Raw genomic sequence first — 18,060 nt, forward strand, 5'->3', positions numbered from 1 at the left:
GAAAAACCGGGTACGCGCAACATCCCTGCCACTCAACTGGACACAAAACGCTTCTCTTGGGTTGCAGCCCCTTCCGCGGGGCATTGTGTAGCATGCCATCGGCCTCCCTTCCCAACCTTGGGGCAGAGCAGGGCAGAGGTGGTCTAGCCCGCTCTCCCCCACAGCACCCGACACAGCACCATGCACTCCGTACACCTCCACCACCCGGGTGTGTAGGTTCAGTTTATTCTTCACATCAGAGACATACAAAGAGCAGGAGGGGTTGCGTCCCTTCGACTCTGGCCCCCTTTAGTGATCCTCCCCCACATCCGACTCGTTTGGCTTCACCCCCTTCCTTAAACAGCACGTCGGCTTCTCTCCTGAAGCTCCGAGGGCCACCTTCCCTCGCCTCCCTGCCACCGAGATGCAGACTGAGAAGCCACAGACCATTTTCTCTTTTTTAATAAGGTAACTATTTCTAAATATGGTGGCCTGGAGGTCCCATAGAAAAAAAAGCCAAGGGTGTTAACAGCATTGGAACAGCGTATTTACAGGGTAGTAACATGCGGACGAAAAGCTACAATACTGAGTATCAGACAACGCAGTCAAACAAAGGGATTGGGTGGGGGGCAGAGAACTCCCCCGTGGAAAAGAAACCCCAGGAAACGTTAAACTGGTAAATCAATGGCGAGTTAAGGCTTAAAAAGTGTATAAAAATAACACAGTTAATATTCAAATGGACTCCAGATACAGAATATATAGATGAGTTTTGTCTAGTTTTCTTCTCTGGGGGGGTGTGGAAGGGCTTCTCTGGGCTCTGTACATAGTTCCTATATACATGGACACGCATGGCTTTCGGATTGGGATGTCTGGGGGGACTGGGGGCAGGGTCTGCTCCTGGGACCTCCTTTGGAGGATCCTATCCCTGCTGCAGGGCCTGGGGTCTGGGTTGGGGAGTCCTCTTCTGTGGCGAGAAAGACAACCCCTCCCTGGGCACTGTCCCCTTCTGGAGGGAATTCTGAAGGAAGTCTTAGCCCCAGACCCACTCCATCCCCATCCCCCTGCCCACAGTCTGCAGTGGTGGGAGAGGTAGCCGATAGGTTTCCTGGCCAGCACCGAGGTAGACTGGGGTGGTCTTCAGGGCAGCAGGGGAGGAGCCAGGCCTCACCAGGCACCTCCCCAACCCACTTCCCTGGGCTCGCCACCCAGCCGTCACTGCACCCTTTGGTCCCGAGGCTCTCCAGACCCCTCTTGTTTCCATGCCCTGAAGCCAGGCAGCCCTGGCAGCTGCTGAGCCCTCTGCCCAGGGAAGGCTAGAACAAGGCTCAGGCAGTTTGAGCTGGGCGATGGGGCTGAAGGGCTCATTCCAGCTGTCTCCTGTATCCTCCCACCTGGGGGAGGGTCCCCTTTGAAGTTCAGAACCCCAGGCCTGAGCCTCCCCTCAAGACCTGAGGCAATGGCCAGAGAAGGTCCCACGCTGCCCTCTGGTTCTCTGTATCCGTCTGTCCAGTCCTTTTAATTTCTCGTTCTTAGCAGCACCAACATTCTGGCCAATAAATATCCTTTTTGTTATTTCCAAAACAAACTTAAAAAAAAAAAACAAAAAACAAGAAAACAGTGAAGCAAGTTAGGGAAGGGAAACAAAAGAAAACCCAACAGACAGGTTCAAAGTGCTCCGAGATCGTCTTTGGATGCCACCAGAACAGTCCAGAATCTTGCAGTTGGCCTGGCTGCCCAGGAGCCGGACCAGGCAGGGCTTCTGCAGACCAAGCTTTCTGGCAGGTTGGAAAGGTCATCATGAGAGAGCTTGGTGGTTCCTGAAGGCCCAGCAGGAGTTAGGCTGGGTGCTGCCTGGGTCTGGGTCGGCCAAGTGGGCGGGGCGGCGCCACAGGTGGGCTCAGATCAGAGAGATTCGCACCGGGATGCCGGGGGACTCCGTCCTCTGGGGTGAGTGATGGCTCACCAGGTGTTCCACCACTGTGTGTTTGGACATGTGCTTCATCAGGTAGGTCTCCTGCAGGCAGACAGATGGAAGACACAGACGTTATCACAACAGAGGCTGCAGTTCCCAAAGCGGCCACGGGAGGGCAGCCCACCTGGGGCTGCAGCCACAGCCTTGGGGTTCAGTTGGCCCTATGGGATGGGTTCTAGGGGTGCTGCTGCTGCTGGGGGTGATTCTGCTCTTTGTTGGAGTCCAGTCCTACTCCGTGCTGGCTGGAGGTGTGGGACAAGGCTGACAGGCAATGAGGCTCACCTTCAACAGTTCCCATCCCAAACCCTGCATCCCCCAAGGGCCAAGCCAGTAGCTCGTCATCAACAGCTTTAGGGAGATATACAGTGTGAACCCAGCCCTGCGTGCCATCACACCCTACACCCACGTCTGTATCTGGTCGTGTCTCCTGTGAGGCAGGGGCTTGGCTGGGGTTGAGTTCCGCCATTTTTTAGCATTAGGACAAGTCATCTCCGGCAACCTGCTCCCAAGCCTCCATTTCCTCCTCTGTAAGAAGCAAGGGCATTACCTAGAGCCCTTGGCATACAGTGAGGGACCAGGAGGCCACTCCTTCCCCAGCCTCAACATTTTATTCCAGTTGGAAGCAGGAATCCTTGCCTCTGTAAACTTCCAGTTGGTCCTCTGGGGGTGAGGCCACATTGGAGTCATCCCCATTCTCCACAGGCTCTGCTATGCCTGCCCCGAGGCATCATGAGTAGATGGGTGATGTGACCTGGGCTGTCTGCATGCCCACATCCTCCACTGGCCTCGGCCAGGAGCAAGGTAACACACATACCCTGTCCCTGGCTACCACTCCAGGCCTCACACCTCAAGACGGGCAGTCAGGCAGAGCGAGCCTGTGAACGTGGCCAGCTGCTACATAAGCCAGAAGAAGTCAGCAACAGCCAAGCTGACTTGTGAGCACACAGCAGAGAGAAGGGCTGGAGGGGAGGGAGGCTGTGGCTTAAAAGACACTGACCCAGGGCAATATAGGCATCTCTCTTTTTTTTTTTTTTTTTTTTTTTTTAAATCTGTACATAAAAATACAGCATTTAAGAGACAAATGAATATATCCATGGCGTATGGCCCTTAGAATAAGGGATTATAAAGGCATTATGGGTAAGTTTTTAAAAGAACTCATTGCCCTTAGAGACAAAGTTTTGTTTTTTTATTTTTTAAGACAGGGTTTCTCTGTGTAGCCTTGGCTGTCCTGGAACTCACTCTGTAGACCAGGCTGGCCTCAAACTCACAGAGATCCGCCTGCCTCTGCCTCCCAAGTGCTGGGACTAAAGGCGTGTGCCACCACTGCCTGGTGAGACATGAAGATTTTTACAAACAAAATAATAGGATGCCTGGGTTCTGCTTCAGAAAGCAGCAGTTGAAGACATAGTACTGTCAGTGACAAGCCTCCTGAGCAAATGTGAGGACCCGGCCATGGGCCGAAACCTCCAACTCCAGGAGCCAAAACTTTCATCTTTTAAAATCAATTTTCTTAAGTATTTTGTTATTGTGACAGAAAAAAGGGTTGCCCCTCTAGTGGACATACACAGTGTCTGGAGACATTTCTGGTGATCTCATCTTGGGGAGGAGAGGATGCTACTGGCACTCAGTGGGTCGATGCAGAGGTTGATGGACGTCCTACTAGACACAGGGAAGTGTCCTGCCACAGAGGGGCGTCCTGCCTAGGGTGTGTGGGGCTAGAATGGAGCCGTGCTGCTTGGAAGCAGTAACCACAGCGTATGTGCAATTATGTATTTACTCCCCGTCTCCATCAGGGGTCCCTAACTTCCATGTCTGATCGGTATTTCCTGCTTCCGCAGTGCCTGACTCGGTGGCCAGTGGACACTGAAGGAACAGTCACTGGCTCACTGATAGCCCTGTCTGCCAGCTGCCCTGTAAGTAGCCACTTCATAGAGGAAGAGACTGATACTCATGACTACTCCTGGCTATGGGGGCCTGGTACCAGAATAATTAAAGAACTAGAAACATGCACACAACTGAGTTACCTGAGTACCCAAGGCCCTTCTTTGGAAGATTTTTTTCCCCTGCCCAGGACCCATCTCTGGCCACCTTTCCCTGAAGGATGGGTAGCTCTGGCTATGGTACTGTGCCCTCTGGTGGCTCTGGCAGGGATTACAGCTGCCCCGAGTAGGATTCCCTAGCACAGAAGAGCAGAATCTAGGCCCACAGCCCGGCCTTGCGGCTCTGGAACTTGGGGCCAGGCAGCAGGACTCACCGAGGTGTAGGCGCGCCCACACATGCTGCAGCAGTAGGCTTTAGCGTGCTTGATGGCGTGGGCGGAGAGGTGGATCTGGAGGGAGGCGGAGTCTGAGTAGGCCCTGTAGCAGTTGGGACATTTGTAGGGCTTGTCCTTGTTGTGCTGGCGTTGGTGAGACTGTGAAGAGCATAGCAAGGAGGTCATGAGGCGGCCACTCTCTCCCACTCCGCCCCCTTCCTGGCCCTCTGGAAGTGGGGACACAGTTGTACGCCTGGGGGGCAGGAGGCAGGGAGGCACTCACCTGGAGGTTGGAGAGCTGAGTGAAAGCCTTCTCACAGCCAGGATGTGGGCACTTGTAGGGTCTGTCGCCTGTGTGGATTCTGCAAGAGCAGCCCCCGTGAGGGAGTGGTTCTGACACATCCCCGGCAGCTCCAGTCCCCAAGCCCTTGCCTGGCCGCAGCTAGGCCTCTGCTGCCCAGCACCTGTGTCCACCTCTCACGTTCTCTAGTGGTCCTACAGAGGCCACCGTACCGTTCTCTGCCCTCTGCTGCTGGTCTGGCCAGTTTCTCACTCCCCCAAATCCCTGTGGCAACCTCCTTATCAGTGCTGGGTCTCTGTTTGCTGTTTTCTTTTTTCTTTCTTTCTTTCTTTCTTTCTTTCTTTCTTTCTTTCTTTCTTTCTTTCTTTTTTTTTGGGGGGGGGGGGTTTGAGACAGGGTTTCTCTGTGTAGCTTTGGTGCCTGTCCTGGATCTCGCTCTGTAGACCAGGCTGGCCTCGAACTCACAGAGATCCGCCTGGCTCTGCCTCCCCAGTACTGGGATTTAAAGGTGTGCGCCACCGTGGCCTGGCAGTTGTCTGTTTTCTTGGCTCCCTCCATGAAAGCACGACCTCCTTGGTCTTATCCACTGCTACCTCTCCAGTGCCTAACCCAAGTTCTGCTCAGGAAGGCCTCAATAAACAGCCTGACAGCTCAAAAGTTAGCCACTAATATCAGAAATACGATTCTATCATCAGCCTCCTGTCCAGGTGTTTCTTGAGTGTTTGTTGACTGACTAACAGACAGTCTTCTAAGGACTTAGGTTCTTCTGTAGAGATACACCAAACCTCTTGACCAGCAAACTACCCCACTGGCCTCCATCCACCCAACTAGGCCAACTATCCAGCTTTCTCCCTGGGTTCTCAGCCTCGGTACCCTCCTTCTGACTTCTGCTATGTTATCACCCATGGGGCCTGCCCTGGTGGTGCCCGAGCTCAGCAATCCCCAGCCCTGCCCCAGCTTTCTGGGTCCTTCATGTTCAGCCTCCTGTATCCCCCTTCCTTCCCCAGCACACACAGCCTCAAGCCTCTGAGCCTTTGTCCATTCTGTTCCCTCTACCAGAAAGAAGGCCTCTGCCCTCTGGCTGGCATGTGGGGCCTTTCAATACTCGTCCCAGATAGCCCACCTTTCCATGCCTCTTTCACGGGCAGGTCCACACACACAGGCTTTGTCACAGTGGGGTCATAATGGGGGTCCTCGGGGCCAAGGCCTGCCTCTAACCACTAACTTGTCTCTCTGCGGCAGCCAGGGCTGCCTCAGAAAGGGACTCAAGGAGACCATTCGCCACGGGACAAAGGACCAGGCTGCCTTTTCCCACTATGCACAAAGCTCTCAATTTCTGGCCCTGAATTTCAGGCCACGCCCATCACCAGGATCCTGTCCCTAGCATCTTCCGCTAGCAGAGTTTCCAGCCTTGACTCCCACATCTGTGAGAGGGGACGCTCAGCCTGACCCCAGGGAGGCCCCTTTTCAGCCTCTTCAAGGAAAGCCGGCAGGAACTGGTGCCCTGCCTGCTCCCCACCCCCACTGCCCCAGCCGCATGTGGGGACTTCAAAACCAGATCTGCTCTCTTACCTAATGCTCGCCCCCTCCACACCAGACCCAGAACACCCCCTCCCTTCCACCTGGAGCCAGGCTGCTCCTGCTTGAATCCACTCCCACCTCTCGTCTCCCTGAGTCCCAAGTTCCTCATCTCTAAAATAGGGATATCTAAAATAATGATGAAGATTGTGAGGAGGAAAGAAAACTCCATCTAAGGCTGCTCCCACAGCACTTTCAGTGTTAGGAAAACTGATTCTCCACCACATGGGCTGCAGGGATCAAACCCAGGTCATTAAGCTTGCTGGAAAGCACCTCGACCAGCCGAGCCACCTCACCAGCCTCCTTTTTGTTTTATTTTTTGAGGGTCTCACTCTGGCCCAAGCTGGTCTGAAACTCAAGGCATTCCTCCTGCCTCAGCCTTCTATGTGCTGGGATGGCAAACATGAGGCCCCACAACACCCAGCTGGTCCGCTTCCACCCTCAGGTTCCACTGAATGGCTCGAACCACTTTGTAGTTCATAATTAAAACAAGGGTAGACACAGCGAAAGTCAATATTCACAGAGCGGGAATCCCTTTCCATGGCTTTTTTCATTCTCTCCTAGGAAGACACGCATTCAGCCCATATAAAGACTTCCGGGGCCCGTCTTGTGTTAAAGCGCTGTGTGTCAAGCACACAGGAGCCCTTTGATGCTGTGAATAGCTGTTCTTAATATTATAATTATTGTCATCAGACTCAAGAAAGCCAAATGACACTGTTCCCAGCTGCGGTTATGATTATATATGTACATCACATCACACAGCCAGGCAAAGAAAAACAAGCCCAAGAGACAGTTTGCACCCAGCATAAGCAAACACACACAGGTAGTGTCACCCTGTCTGGCACTAGCCTCCATAAATAGACAGACTCCAAGCCCCTTTCTGTACTCAATTCCTCCTGAAGCAGCTTCATCCCCGACTTTCACACCCTGGTACCTGCAGACATGTGGTACCTTTCCCGTGTGCATCTCTCTGCCACAACTGCGTAAGACACGTGCTGTGAGCCCACCATAAACAGACCACAGTAGAGAATGTCCTGCTTACAATGCTGATACATGCATGGGGTGTGTATCATTTAGTCAGATGATCGTCCCGAATCTGGGCTTGTGGGACAGTTTGGGAGTCATGTGCTCGTCACATGTGCCTCCCTTTCAAACACAAGTTTCTTCTGAGCGTCACTAAATAGGAGCATCCCAACAGTGGTCTGGGGACAGCTCCTTCAGCTCCCAGGGTGCACGGCACAGCCCTTTGCTGACTGTGCATCTGTGGTGTGTCCGGCACAGCTTCTGCTCTGGATTCGCCCTTTCACTCCCGCCCTGACAATAACACTGGGAGTTCAGGCTGGGTTTCTTACAGGCCCTGGTGGGTTGGTTGTCAAGGGCAGGAAGACAGGACATGGTCTCTGCAGACGGAACGGGGTTGATTCCTTGATCTGGTGGTTGTCTAGGGGTCCTGGGGCTGGGGAGCCTTATAAACCCATCTCTTTGCCACTGGGTTAAGACTCGGTGCTTAACTGTATGTGCTGGTGCCCTGTGACTTGTAATTATCTCCTAAGTGTTGACAGATTCCTCTCATGCTGTTTTGTTTCCTGCCTATTTCAAACTTGAGTCACACAAATGAGGGAAAGAAAGAGAGAGACAGAGATTAAAAAAAAAAAAAGAAAGAAAGAAAGAAAGAAAGAAGCCCTCAGAAACAGAAGCGATCCCCAGGGTCTGGGAATATTCTGGCAAAACAGTCCCCTCCAAGGGCCAGTTCATTTCTGTTTTGTTTTCTCGCTCACATTCTTCCTCCCCATTTCGTGTGTTTACTTACTTTCAGCAGGATCTTACTCTGCAGCTCTAGGCTGGCCTCAAATTTTCAGCAATCCTCCTGCCTCTCAAGAGCTGGGGTTACAAATATGAGCCCTCCCATATTCATTCTTTTTTTTTTTTTTTTTTTTTTTTTTTGGTTTTTCGAGACAAGGTTTCTCTGTGTAGCTTTATGCCTTTCCTGGAACTCACTTGGTAGCCCAGGCTGGCCTCGAACTCACAGAGATCCGCCTGCCTCTGCCTCCCAAGTGCTGGGATTAAAGGCGTGAGCCACCACCGCCCGGCCCCATATTCATTCTTAAATATGCTTAAACAAAGTCTACTTATGAAAAAAAACCAGAATTCTTAATCATTATTACTTCTTGCTACAGTATCTATTTTCTTTTTATTAACTTTTAAAAAATGATGTATTTTGTGTGTGTGTGTGTGTGTGCATGTGAGTGCAGGTGCCCACAGAGAGGCCAGAGGAATTCTATCCTCGTGGAGCTGGCGTTACAGGCAGTCATGGGCCACCTGATGTGGGTGGTGGGGATCACTCACCTCAAGTCTTCCCGAAGAGCTGTAAGTGCTCTTCACCACTGAGGCCCAACTGTGTCTATTTTTAACTAATGCTTCCATGCATTTCTGCCAACTTTGAGCTCGGTGGCCTTTCTCAGGTCTAGACCCTTAGTTCAGAATAATAAAGTACCCCAGTTTCTTCTGCATGAATCCCCAGCACTGACATGACAGCTGGATCTAGCTAGCTAAACACACACCCTCATGATCCTAGGACTGGAGGTGGGGGCAGAGGCAGAGGACTGCCAGGATGACTAACTCCAAGCTCAGCCAGAGACCAAAGCAGACAGGAAAGGACCAGATATCCTCTGGCCTCCATACTTGTGCTCATATACACATGTGTATAAACCAGACACACATACCACCCACCCTCTCATCACCCACCCATGCATGCACATAGTGTCTTGGTCACCCACCCATGCATGCACATAGTGTCTCGGGCAGGCATGCAGCTTAGTGGTAGATGCTTGCCTAGTATGCCTAAGGCCTTGGGTTTGATCCCCTGAACCACAGACACACACAAAAATTCTTTCTAAATGTAAAATACCTTTCTCAACTAACTATACGGGATAAAGTAAAGGCCCTGAAGGTGAGCCCTACTGTGTGCATCATGTCTTTACACAGTGAGTGGCATGTACGAGCCCTGAGTAGCAGATTCTATTCTCCCTTTGATCTTGCTGCTTCTTACGGTGGACTGGGCAGAATTATGCAGTCCTGTCAACAGGCCTCTGGGCCCGCTCACATTTGCCTTAAGGCTTCTGCTCTGAACAGCAGGTCAGAAACTTCTGGAATCTTCCTGAAGAACATCTAGTGAATGAAGCCTGAGAGAAGCCTGGAACAGACCTCGGTTCCTTGTGTTTCAAATGTGACACCAGCCTAAGGCCAGACACTGCCTAAGGCTTTGGTCTAGAAGAGGGCAGCACAGCCCAGTGGACTGACTGATGACATGGGGTAAGAGGACAGGAATTGTCACCAAGGTGAATGAAGCTAATTTCATTATGGTTAATATTTCATTTTTTAAAAGGGCCCATGAGAAGCAGCCTCGACTTGGTCTGTCTCTGACCCTTCATTTAGGAAGCTATATTTAACAAAATAGAATAAAACAGTCTCCAAATAGATGACCTGCTTCACTTAACCCTTCAGATCCATGTGGGAGAAGGGCTACAGAAATTTCCCATCCCTATATACTAATTATCAAGGGAAATTTAAAGTCATGCCTCGCTCAGAAACAACACATATGACTGACCTCATGTACAAACCCACACAACAATTGCAGTGCTTAGCAGGGTCCCTCTCAGCTCGAGTGAGACCCCCTCCTTTCTAACATCATTAGTTCCCTAAGTAGGCTCAAAAGGAATCTGCTCTCCTTCCTAACGGGATATAATTGTCTAAATCAAATTTGTAGCCGTGACCATTCCAGAAATGTCACACTTAAAGACAAATCTCACTTAATTAGGCATGACAGTACCTCGTGAGAATGAGGCTGCCTTGGCACAAGGCTGGACCTGTTCCACATCGTGTGACATCAAAGCCTCTCCCCCCACCTCCCACCCACCCCCATTCCCGGCTTTTTACATTTGTTGATTGGTTTTATTCTGCCTTGGAGACAGGATCTCATGTAGCCCAGGCTAGCCTTGAACTGACTATGTAACTGAGGCTAGCCTTGAACTCCCAATCCTCCTGCCTCTGCTACTTGTGTGTTATCACCCCTTTATAATGACAAATAAAACAAAACAAGAAAATAATCCAGGAGCCTTGATACACTGAGACTTAGTCTCCAAAAGGGAGGCGTCCTCCTGTCACACAGTCTGGCAGAGGTGAAATCAGTTAATTCTCAGTACACTGATGCCTAATAATATAAGGGAAAAATTCACATACACACAGTGATTAAAATTCTGGCCCAGGGGCTTGGCTGTCTTCTGACAGCATTTTGTATCATATGCTCTAATTCTACAACCCAGGCTACCAGCAGATCTTTGCTTATTCATCAATACCAGGTCCTGCACACCTATGCACATCACACCAGCCAAATTTTTAAAAATCAAGGCATGAAAAAAAAAGAAAATTACTGAAACACACTTACACAGTCCGAACTGTGCCTGAGGAGGCATGGAAATGGGAAATCAAGCTGACAGCCTGCCCCGGGCCACACTGTCATTCACTCTTACTATTAAACCTACATATTATGCCCCACACCAGAGAAACACACAAGGCAAAACATTTGCACCCTGGGATGAAGGATGCAAAGGTCCCCGCGACAGATAAACACTAACAACAACGTTACCGGGCCTGGTGGCCCACACCATAATCCTAGCTACTAGGAAGCAGAGGCAGGAAGAGAGCAAGTTCAACGTTGGCCTGGGTACAGAACAGGTCCCTGTTTCAAAAGAAAAAGAGAAATTTTAAAAGGACTGGGATGTAGCTCCGTGGTACCTAACTTGCTTAGCACACACAAGGCTCTGGGCTTAATCCCTGCTTTTAAGAAAAAATCACAACAAAATTTACCAGGGCTGGGGATATGGCTCAGTGGTAGAACCCTTGTCTAGCACACACGAGGCCATAGGTTTGACTCCCAACACCACAAGACAATTTTTAGAGTAATACTAAGAATAGAATACAGAGTTCCCTATATAGGTTTGGTCCCTTCCAGGAAAGGGAAACCTCAGCTGTCAGCAGTTACAGGCTCCACAATCAAACAGTCCCTTCACTGACTTTGGTCCAGTGGACACTAGAAACACCCGACCTCACTTTCAGACATGATAGTCACATGAACAAGCTGGACTTCGGGTCGGAGCACATGGAACACACTGACTCCAGTCTTCCGAACTTGTTTCTTTAACTCCTCTGGCCATTGTATCTAGTCTCTACTCTCCCTCACACACACTTTGATTTCCTTAAGTCACCTTAGACTATATACGCCACCAGGCAGGGATTTTTGTCTGGTTTGTTCCTAGAATTCCATCTGGCACAGCTCAGGGGCTCCACAATGTCTGTTAAATGGATGAATCATGTTCTCTGTTCAAACTAGGTCTATCTATTCCACAAATACTTAACAAATGCCTAAACACTTGTGTGCGTTGCCACCCACGGGGGATACAGAAATGCAGGACACCAAGCCCTTGCTTTCCACAGCTCCCAAAATACTGACGGAAGTAGAAAAACACACAGGCAAGTATGAGATGGCCCACCCCTGACTGAATGGAGGCAAATAGTCCTTGGATGTGCGGGACCTATGGGCTCACAGAAGCTGCACCTGAACCAGCTATGATGGAGGAAGCAGGACCCAGGGGTGCAGAGGAGGTGGCCAGGATATCTCAAGTAAAGGGCACTGATAAGTGCCAAGACCAGGAGATGAGAGGGTTGTGTAGTAGTGAGAGGAGGGCTAGGGAAGTGGAAGAGCTTTATCCAGTATGGACTAAAAGCCTCATCAGAGGAATCTGGACTTGACCCTGGGGGCAACAGACCCCTGAAAGCCCCCGCCCCTCCCTGCAGCAGTTCCAGCACCAAGCATCAGGCGCTGAGCTGGGGGTGGGGGGTGGGGGTGGGAGGGGGGGCACGGCAGAGGACGGGAGGGAGGCACCTACCTGGTGTGCTGCTGGAGGTGGGAGAGCTGTCGAAAAGACTTGTCACAGTAGGAGCAGTGGTAGGGCTTGACCCCCAGGTGGATGCGCAGGTGCTGAGCCAGGTAGGAGGCGTTGGCAAAGGACTTGGAGCAGTGTGGGCACTTGTGGGGCTTGGCCTCTGTGTGTGACTTGGAGTGGATCTGCATCTCAGACTTGGTGAAAAAGGTGAGCGGGCACACCTTACACCTGCAGGCAAGAGGCAACTTCACGCCTGGGAAGATCCCCACCCGCTTCAGTCCATCTCCAGGGAGACCTTCTCTAGCCAAGAGACCATGTGCATGGAGCAGGGTCTACTTGTGGAGTCCAGAGGACAGGCATCCACTTGGGAGAGTCAGAGGCAAGTTCTAGCACAGGCACTTTCTAGTCTGGAGGGAGCTCTGACATCTGGGAACATCTGCAGCTGTCTGGGGAAAAGGGCTACATACAACCACAGGGAAGCCAGGAAAGACCTTGCCTACAGCCACACCTGTGGTCCCGGGGGAGGAGGTTCTCACAAGCTAAGTCATTCTGACCTGGCTGTGTGTTAGAATCTTCTGGAACCTTTTGACAAGTACAGATGCCTAGCTCCCTACTGCCACCCAGCTAACTAGGAACTTCTGGAGGTCCAGCCCTGGCAGTAGTATGTTGTGAAAGCTCATTAGATGTTTTGACATAGTCCAGACAACTCTCATGGGACAAGGAGAGCCAGGACTCTTAAAACTCCAGGGTGCTACCTGCCCTGGACCGATGGAGCTAAACTCTGTTCCTCTTCCTGCCTTCTCCCTGATGGCCTGGTATGTTGGTGGCACTCTACCCTGCTCTTTGAACCTTAGCTCCCCCTCCTTATCCCCTGGGGTCCCACTCTCTAGCTCTAGGCACACATCTCCACCACAACCCCACCCCGCCCCGCCCCCGTATGGAGAGACCCTCACCTGTATGTCTTGCCCTCCTTTGCGGTCTCACCAGAGGCCAGGATGGGGTAGGGGACAACAAGGACAGGGGGACCTCCTGGGTTCTCTGCCTTGATCTTTTTGCGGCCGCGTTCAGACTTGGGGGGGCCAAGGAGGCCATGGCCCTGGATTGTCTTGATGGAGTCCAGGAGGGGGGGGCTGGTGATCCCTGAGATGAGGGTGGGGGATGAGGCGATGAGGCGGCTCTGGCTGGTGGTGGTAGGTGTGGACGGGGTACTGGTGCCTGTGCCAGTGCCTGGAGTTGACTCAGACGTGCTCACAGCAGGGGTCCGAGAGGAAAGCCCCAGACCTGGGAAGACACACACACGGGGGCAGGATGAGGACATGAGGACAGCTAGCACCGGCCACCCAGCTCTGTGACTGACAGGTCCTCTTGCCCTTCTGAGCTATTCCCAATCCTAAATTATTATTCAGGGGTACCTAAATGACAGCTTACAGCTGTGTAAAATGCCTTAGAGAAGCTGAAGGCAGCTTAGATTAAGAAGTCAGTTTAAGGGCTGAAGATCCAGCTCATAGAGCGCTGGTCCAGCACAAGGCCTTGGGTTTGATCCGCAGCACTACAGAAACCAAGAAGCACTTTAGAGAGAATTCCACCCACAGAAAAAGTCCCAGGCACGCAGACATTCACCTCCATGTTATTTATAATAGCAAAATTTCAGAGGCAACTGAATTATGCAAATTGGGGAAGGGCTGGGTAAACAGTGGTCAGCCTCCTCTTCCTAACTTCCCATTATCTTTGTTTCAAAAGGCTGTGTATGCACGCCCAGGAAAAACAAACAGGCGACGTGCACAGGTGTGGGGGCAGGGCAAGCTGTAAAAGCGATGGTTTAACTGTTTTCTGGTCCCACAGCAATGAAGTTTAAAAGAGAAAACCCCCCAAACTCCGTAACGACAGTTTTTATTTATTTGCTTAGTTTTGCTTCTTGAGACAGGGTCTCGTGTAGCCCAGGCTGGCCTGGCCTTGAAGTCCTAAACCTCTTGCCTTGGTCTCCCACGTGAACTACTGTGCCCGCCCAGGCGAAAAGTCATTCTTTGAAAGAAGAAGGCTGGAATGGTGTCATTGCTGCCTGGATCATCCACTTGGGAGGCTGAGCTCGGGTGGCCAGGTCCAGGCCAGCCTAGACTACTCAGGGAGAAGGGAAGAAGGGGCTACAAACATCTGTAACAGTAACTTTAGTAGGTAAAATAGGATGCTAGTGTGTACCATCTGACTCATTTTTTTAAATCTATTTCTCTATATTTTTTAAATATGCAAAAATCTGTGCATCAAAATAAAATCCAGGGTTGGTGTGGGTATCATTTGGGCCACACACTGGTAGCAAGAATGTATACTTATGCAGCCTCCACTGAGGACAGCTGGCAGTAGATATTAAAAGTTTAAATGCTCATAATTTTTAACCAGGCAATTGATTCTACTTCTAGAAACCATCATAAGGAAACAATTGTGCATGAGCACAAAGATGCAGGGGTTTTCCACACAAAGCTGTGATTCCACACACGATATAAAGTGTCCTCAACAAGGGCTGTGGATATGGAAATGGGACCTTGACGGCCACCAAAACAGGACAGTTGTAATGCGAGGCACACAGGGAAATGCCAGACTGTGCAAGCTCACAAGGGCCCATCTACCCCAGACACCACACCATGAGTGTGCCAACACGGAGGGAGGCAGACCCTATGTGCTCCCGCCGGCTAACACAGTTCTCTTTAACAAAGGAGGGGAATTTTTGGTCATGGGGGATTTTCATACTTTGTCTGTCTGCTTCAAAATTATTTGAATCTTTTATTTGGTGAAGTCACCCATTTTTAAATATCTGTGATTAAAGGGTAAAATAAATTACAGGGGAAATATACATAAGAATGGTAACAATAGCAGAACCAAGGCTAAACATCTCTGCTTTCAGGTTCTCTGATATTTCTAGGTTTTCAGTAATGGCCATGTTATTACCTTTACAATGAAAGTACAATACAGATGTCTGGGATAGAATGGCAAATAGGAAAAAAAGTTAAATCATTGACACAATCCTGCCACACACACAGCAAACATGTACATATTAAAAAACAAACAAAAATATGGAAAAGGAAAAAATGCACTTAAAAGAGTCTCTAAGATTCTGGGTTAAGAGGAAAAAAAAGATTCTGGGTTAGGCACTGGGGATTATGAGTAATTTTTTCTTAGTTCCTCCTTTTTCCAAATTTCCCTTAATATGCTTATATTGCTTTTTTAATATTACTTTTACAATGAAAAAATAAATTTAATAAAATCATAATAACGGGAGACATGCAGAGTGCAGCTGGGGCCTGGGGAGGCTCACAAGGCCCATAATTTGGGGGCATCTCTAAGAGAAGAGGGAGAAAGCCACTTGGCTGGTGGCAGAGGTGAGCCGCTGAGGGAGCAGACCCGGCCTTGGTGGTCTCCTGAGCCTTCCTGGGTGTTCCCCTGCACCCCAGTCTCAACCTACTCAACACCGAGCTGTTCCTCAGCTGATCCTATCCCAGGAGCACAGCCCTGGGAGTCTCCCACACACCTCCTTCTCCGCCCTCTTTACATCCTGACCAGCAGAGACGCCTCTCCATGCCTTCTCACTGTAAGGATCTATCCACGTCTCCGCATCCCCACAGCTCTGTGTGGTCCACCTCACTATCTTCTCCAGAAGCTCTCCCTGCCTCTGTGCTGGGCCCAGAACCCCGTCTCCACCTCACGACCAGACTAGATTTCCTAAAGCCTTGGCTCCCCGCTGTTACCGGGGGAAAGTCCAAACTGCTGAGTGTGGACCACAGTGACTTCTGCCTTGCTTTTCTCCTCTGCTGAATGGAGACAGCAGGCTGGCTGGACTGCATGGAGACGCTGATTTAGTACCAAACACTGCCTGTTCTTCACCCCAGCACTGGCAAACCCCTTCACCAGGCTGCTGTGAGGAAAGACTAGGCACACACAGGTGTTAACTGAAGTCACTACCACACCAGAATCCTCCAGTCCTCCCCAACTAAACAACCTGCCCTCCGGCCTTCTACACACCGCTCCCTCCGCCAGGGCCCTTCCATCCTCCGGCTCCACCACCCCCAAGTCTGCCTTGAGTCTTTCCTTTTCTTCTCCATGGAAGTCGTCTGGCCTCCTCTATCTGTTGAAACTTACAGGGTGCTGAGTCCTCTGTGGATCTCACTTTCCTAGCAAGCTTCCAGCTGTTGGGAAGGTTATCTCATAGTTCGAGGTCAGAGGAAGCCTGGGAGCTATGGCTAGGCCCACTAGCCCCTCCACCAAGCTTCCCCTCGAACCCTGGGTCCTGCCCACTCTGTTCTCATCTGGTCAGGTCCTACCACCACCAAGTCCCACCTGGACCAGCTCCGGCCCCAACGTTCTTTACAGACCTTGCCAGCCCTGCCCACTCCAAAGACTCCACCTAATCTCCCTACCTCCTCCAGGCCCGCCCACTCAGCCTACCTGTGACAGTACTGGTGGCCGGCCTCGCATGCAGCGCCACGTCGGGCTGCGGCACAGACTGCGGGTGCAGCCCCGGCACCTGCTGCAGCTTGGGCAGAGACATGACGGCCTGACTGCTCTCGGCGGGCGCGGGGGGCACCAGCAGTGGCTGCTGTGATGAGGCTGAGGTGGGTGGCAGGTGAGGCGGCCGGATCTTCTCGGCCATCAGCTGCTCTTTGATCTTGTTAATCAGGACCAGGTTGTCCAGCTGCAGAAGGGGGAGGAGCCAGGTTGGGGTGGGCAGGCCACACTCCCGGACCCTCTCGCTGCAAGCAAGCTACAGCCCAAACCCAGGCAAAGAATAGCAGCTTCAATGCGGAAGGCAGGCAGCGGGAGCGAAAGTCTTACCTGGCTGGGCATGGTGGGAGGAGGGGGCCAGAAGTAGGGGTTGTTAAATCGAGGTTCGGCCATCCTGCAGGGAGAGAATGGCTGTCACTATCAGCTATGAGATCTCCTTACCCCTTGGGACCCAAATTCCTCAGCCAAGTGGGCCTCCCACCAGGCCCAGAGACCCACATCCCCAGGTTGAAAAGTCAGGAATTCAGTGTCTCCCTGGGAGGACCTCAAGGGGCAAAGGTCACATTCAGACCCGAGTGCTCCCAGTACCTGCCCACCGCCCATGCTGCCAGGCCAGTTTCCATCCCCTAGAGCCAACCCCGTGGACCCTACATAGAACCCTCTCCGACCCGGAGACAACCTGGAGAACCCTGAGAACACTTTTATAAATAGCCACGAATCTACCCGTTTGGGATCCTTGCCCTTCCACTTCCTCCCGAGAGAAGACATCCTCATCTGAACACATGAGTTGGGGCAAAGCTGCAGCCTCGCTGAAGGGCCCGTGGTAGAACAATTTCCACAGACCCAAATAAGCATTCCCTTTGACTCAAGAATTACACTCTGGAAAATTCAAGCACGGACAGGTGCACAGGTGTAAGGTCTGACCTGCAAAGTTGGGGCTGTCAGAGTGCTGTGCTTCAGGGGAGGAGGCTGGGGAGCCCAGGGGTCAGCACAGTGTGACCAGGGCACCAGTGCCCCACCGCTGGCAAGTTCCATGGCAGCCTGTGGGCTGGAGAGCCTTTTCAATCAGAGCAGGCCAAGACAAAGGCCAGGCCCTTGAGGCTAGCTCTGTCCTCTGGGGAGGGTGGGGACGTGTGTGTGGGGGGTTGAGTTTTCTGTGACTCTAGAATAAGTTTAGAAGAGACTTACAGGGATCGGCTGCACAGGGGTATTATTCATTGCTTCCTATCCATGTGGACTGAGTCATCTTTCAGAAATTACTTCCCTACCTGGTATTGCAGCTTTAGACCAAAAAGGAATGCCTACGACCTCTTCTGCCCCAATGAGCTTGAGAAGTCCCTACTGGAATCTCGGTGGAGTTTGAGGAGAGAGCCCTCCACAGGAACACAATCCAATGTGAGTGTTTCCAGAAAGAACTTTTAGGGGGATCACCTTTTGCGATCTTGACTTGATAAGCAGGCACAAAAGGCAGCCTTATCTCTTCATATAGGTGAAGAAACAGGGGCTTGGAGAGAAGGAAGAGGCCCTGCCACACCTCCAGGGT

The 18,060-nt window shown here is 51.4% G+C and overlaps 1 protein-coding gene across 2 annotated transcripts in view; it reads right to left on the bottom strand.

Annotated features, from left to right (window-relative positions):
• Nucleotides 1-204: 204 nt before the first annotated feature.
• Znf362 (zinc finger protein 362) overlaps nucleotides 205-18,060 on the bottom strand; it is a 32,811-nt gene continuing 14,955 nt past the window's right edge. For both annotated transcript variants that reach the window (XM_059254998.1, XM_059254997.1), the window contains 7 exons: nucleotides 16,848-16,911; nucleotides 16,461-16,707; nucleotides 12,980-13,307; nucleotides 12,030-12,254; nucleotides 4,489-4,567; nucleotides 4,206-4,364; nucleotides 205-1,993 (listed from right to left, as the gene is read on the bottom strand). In XM_059254998.1, coding sequence (XP_059110981.1) covers nucleotides 1,877-1,993; nucleotides 4,206-4,364; nucleotides 4,489-4,567; nucleotides 12,030-12,254; nucleotides 12,980-13,307; nucleotides 16,461-16,707; nucleotides 16,848-16,910 — 1,218 coding nt within the window. In that variant the 5' untranslated portion in view covers nucleotide 16,911 and the 3' untranslated portion in view covers nucleotides 205-1,876. The remainder of the gene's footprint in view (nucleotides 1,994-4,205; nucleotides 4,365-4,488; nucleotides 4,568-12,029; nucleotides 12,255-12,979; nucleotides 13,308-16,460; nucleotides 16,708-16,847; nucleotides 16,912-18,060) is intronic.

The sequence above is a fragment of the Peromyscus eremicus genome, chromosome 2 (assembly GCF_949786415.1).
Source record: "Peromyscus eremicus chromosome 2, PerEre_H2_v1, whole genome shotgun sequence".
Taxonomy (NCBI): domain Eukaryota; kingdom Metazoa; phylum Chordata; class Mammalia; order Rodentia; family Cricetidae; genus Peromyscus; species Peromyscus eremicus.